This window comes from Lactuca serriola, chromosome 9 (genome assembly GCF_051521515.1).
Source record: "Lactuca serriola cultivar US96UC23 chromosome 9, Lser_US96UC23_V15, whole genome shotgun sequence".
NCBI classification, from domain to species: Eukaryota; Viridiplantae; Streptophyta; class Magnoliopsida; order Asterales; family Asteraceae; genus Lactuca; species Lactuca serriola.
Window position 1 is genome coordinate 200,532,466 of NC_136416.1, and position 3,942 is coordinate 200,536,407.

The 3,942-nt window shown below is 32.2% G+C and overlaps 1 protein-coding gene across 1 annotated transcript; it reads left to right on the top strand.

Moving 5' to 3' along the window:
- The first annotated feature begins 393 nt into the window (after window positions 1-393).
- Window positions 394-3,076, top strand: LOC145076456 (pumilio homolog 12-like). The gene is made up of 5 exons (XM_079022329.1): window positions 394-1,457; window positions 1,540-1,702; window positions 2,287-2,450; window positions 2,554-2,812; window positions 2,948-3,076. The coding sequence occupies exons 1-5, from the start codon at window positions 394-396 to the stop codon at window positions 3,074-3,076; spliced, it is 1,779 nt and encodes a 592-aa protein (XP_078878455.1).
- The last annotated feature ends 866 nt before the right edge of the window (window positions 3,077-3,942 follow it).

Here is a 3,942-nt window from a genome sequence, read left to right on the forward strand (position 1 = left end):
ATTAGATAATATTTAATATTTAACAATACGTAAAAGTTTGAATTCAATTTAAATACAGATTGCAATTAGTTATTATATGGAAATCTTCCGTACATATATATGTATATCTCCATCGGGCATTTTCGTCCAATGGGAAAAAAATATTTGTTATTAAATAACCGATATACATGGTATGTATTTAAATTTAACTTAAAATATAACATTCAATGAGATATATGTTAAGAAAGTTTAAATTAATTACTTATTTATTTCAAAATTTAGAATATTTTGCATGCATGAGGCTATATATACCCTTAACCCACACCACAATCTTTTCGCTTTAATGATATCTCGTTTAATTTTCTTCCCTTTCATAAACCCTTTCTTTTGATTCTCTTCCGTTTTCAGTTACAAATGGAGAACGGCTCAAGATCAAAAAGAGACGAAGAGTTTGACTGGTTGTTCATCAGTCAAAACCCTACAAATTCCTTTCAGCCGTCACCCGCCACCGTGAACGGCGGATCCGGATCATCCGCTATGGGCTCTACTTCTTCCATGCGGCCTGTAAACCACAACGATGGGTTTCTTGTTGATCACGGCGTTCTCTCTTTCCAAAACAAACAACAACAACAACAACAACATCAACAGCTGCCGGCGGCGATGGGAGTCAATCCAGTCCGTTCGATTTTGAACCATCGTGATCGGTATCCGCCGTTGTTGCCCGATTTTATTGAGTACAATCCCTACGAATACGATCACTCCTGCAACAGTTGCGATCAGTTGTACTGCGCCGGTGATATCATTCCCGGATTTCCAAGCTATGGCTACCGATCACCGCTTAGTGGTTTCCCGGAAACCCAATACGACCGGAATCTTGAAATCGATTTCAGCCGATTTAATATATCGTCACCAAACCACCACCAGATACCTCCGTACTTGCCTTCTCCTTCAACCCTTCCGGTCTCTGATATCAGAAACAACTCTTTCGTCTATACGCAACTGCGAGCTCCAGTAACCCGGAACAACACCGGCTGCAACGATATCTGCTGTAATCCCCACCGGAGAGATCAGAATCATAGCTTGGTGGTTGAAAACACTAATCGCTCTAGAGATTGGATTAGCGCTTACGAGTTACAAAACCCTAATAACAACAACCCTTTTTCCCGGCAACAAGAAAGTCGGCGACCTAGGTTTCCGGCGAGTTTGAAGGATATGAGAGGGTTGATATATTTGGTGGCTAAAGATCAAGAAGGGTGTCAGTTCTTGCAGAATAAATGTGAAGAAGGAAAGTCCGAAGAAGTTGAGATGATTTTTAATGAAATTAAAGATCATATTCGTGAATTAATGGTGGATGCTTCCATGAATTATCTTGCTCAGAAGCTTTTCAAAGCGATCAACGAGAGACAATTGACTCACATTGTTGTTACTCTTATCAGTGATAATGGAAATCTCACTTCTATCTGCCTCAATTCTCATGGGTATATATTAATTTATTAATTTGATTAATTATCAGTTTTTGTTATAAAATTTATTATATTAATTGGTTTTCATTAATTTCAGGACTCGAGCTATGCAGAAACTGATTGAACTTCTTACCACTTCAGAACAGCGATCTTTAATTGTTTCAGCACTTAAAAGGATCACTGTCACTTTGTCCAAGAACACCAATGGTCATCATGTCATTCAAAATTGCTTGAAATTGTTCCATGTTAATGAATGTCAGGTATATATATCACATACATGATTAATTATTTACTTTTTGCAATTGTTTTTAGGTCAAATTTCAGGGAATATAGCAATGTACTTTACCATGTACACCATATTTTTAATCGTAATAGCAACTGTTTGACATCATTAAGTAAAAAAAGAAAAAGAAAATTGAAGTTGCTATTACGAAAAAAAGTACTCAATTTGCCATTATGGTTTATATTTTATGGGTAAAATATGTTGTTATCAAGTGTAGACGTTGCTATAATGGCATTGTACATTATACTTTTCTTTATAGATAATAGCAAGGTACATTATTTTTATCTACATGCATTCTATAGTAAAAAATGTTACTACCTTGGTATTATGAGCAAGGAATTGTAAGTACATATATATTGTTGTTATCTTTAAAAAAAATGTAAAAAAATTGTAAGTATATAGGTTGCCATTATGGTTACTTATTGTTAGTATGAGTAAATAATACAATTATGATTTCAATTCTAAGTAAATATATGTAAAATATTCGTATTTTGAGTATAAAATAAAGTATAATGTCTATACTTGTAAAAATAGTAAACCTAATTATTTCATTGCATGTAGCCAATTCTGGATGTGGTAGCTGATAACTGTATCGACATTGCTACCGATAAAAGTGGATGTTGCGTGTTACAACAATGTGTATCACTTGCGGTTGGAGTAACTAAAGACCGTCTCATTTCTCCAATTATAGAGAATTCACTTCATCTATCCGAACATCCTTATGGGTAATTTGCTTTACTCTCCTTTTTTTTTTTTTGTGTATATTCTTGTTAATAGTTTATTGTAATTGTTTATATATAAATATTATATATTACTATAAATTTTCAGGAATTATGTAGTGCAACATATACTAGGCATGCAAATACCAGAAGCAACCGGTGAAATTTTAAGGAGGCTTTCTGGTAACTTTGTGTCATTGGGAATGAACAAGTTCGCGAGTAATGTAGTTGAGAAGTTTTTGAAGGATGCTTCTGATGATGTGGTGATTGCTATTAATAGGGAGTTTATAAACAGTCATAACTTTTTGTCGTTGATTACACATCCATTTGGGAACTATGTTGCACAATCGGCTTTACACACTGCCAAGGTTAGTTTTGTCTTTAAAGATTTTATTTCGAAACTTTATACTTCATGTGATAAATTAATTGAAGGATGGCATTTTGAGTAAAGCACAACACACAAAATTTCTAATTTACTCTTGATTTTTATATATATAATGAAGGATGGCATTTTGGAGACGATGATTAATAAAATTCAGAAAGAGTATGCGTCTTTACACAGTCACCCACATGGAAAGAGGGTTCTTGCATTGGCAAGAAGCAGTAGGCCGAAAGTGCCAGGTCATCAATGATGTAGATGTTTGTTGTGCCACGTCACCACTTGTTCATGGATGTTGTGGAGTACGTACTAGGAAGCGTTGAAGGGATTGAAGCTAGGGTTTATGGAGTTTGTTATAAGATATATGTTGGTATTATAGGTATTATTATGATCTAGGTTGTTTTGTCGTATTATTATCTAGGTTGTTTTATCGTATTCTGCTCTTTGAACGTATATAGGGCAAATATGGATATATTAAGTATTAACGTACACAATAAGTGGTGCATGTTGGTGTTATGTGGTTTAGTATAATATATATAATATTCGTATTAATGGAGGTGTTTTTATATATATATAGTGTGCTATTATAAATTTTTATGCATGCTGTTTGATTCTGAGATCATGAAATATCATGAATGTTTAAGTATGTGAACATATAATTTTCAATTTGGCTATATCAAGTAGTTATCTAGGAAAAGTTTGTTAAACCAAATATATCCAATAATCACCGATAATTATTGATTTGTTCGCAACCTTTGTTGAAATGGAATGGATAACATATATTGTTAATTCAAATTTATAATATAATCACCAAAAACTATTAAATTTGATTACATTAATTCTTCATTCCTGTACTCTAATATAATAAAAAATGTCAAAATTTCTCATTAGTCATTAATTTTTCATGTTTTTATCATTACAAATGTTAAATTTATCATTTTTATGTTCTAAAAAAAAAATACTATATTGATCTAACTACAAATTTTAAGAAGATGGCTTTGAATTTTTTTAGTTTATATATATATATATATATATATATATATATATATATATATATATATATATATATATATATATATATATATGGGACGGTTCACTTGAAATTAAAAAAAAATAGAG

Bases quoted from the DNA above. Each gene is read 5' to 3' on its own strand.
- LOC145076456 (XM_079022329.1), top strand. From the start codon at position 394: ATGGAGAACGGCTCAAGATCAAAAAGAGACGAAGAGTTTGACTGGTTG. The intron at 1,703-2,286 runs GTATATATATCA...CATTGCATGTAG, and splicing joins TCCATGTTAATGAATGTCAG to CCAATTCTGGATGTGGTAGC. The intron at 2,813-2,947 runs GTTAGTTTTGTC...TATATAATGAAG, and splicing joins CGGCTTTACACACTGCCAAG to GATGGCATTTTGGAGACGAT.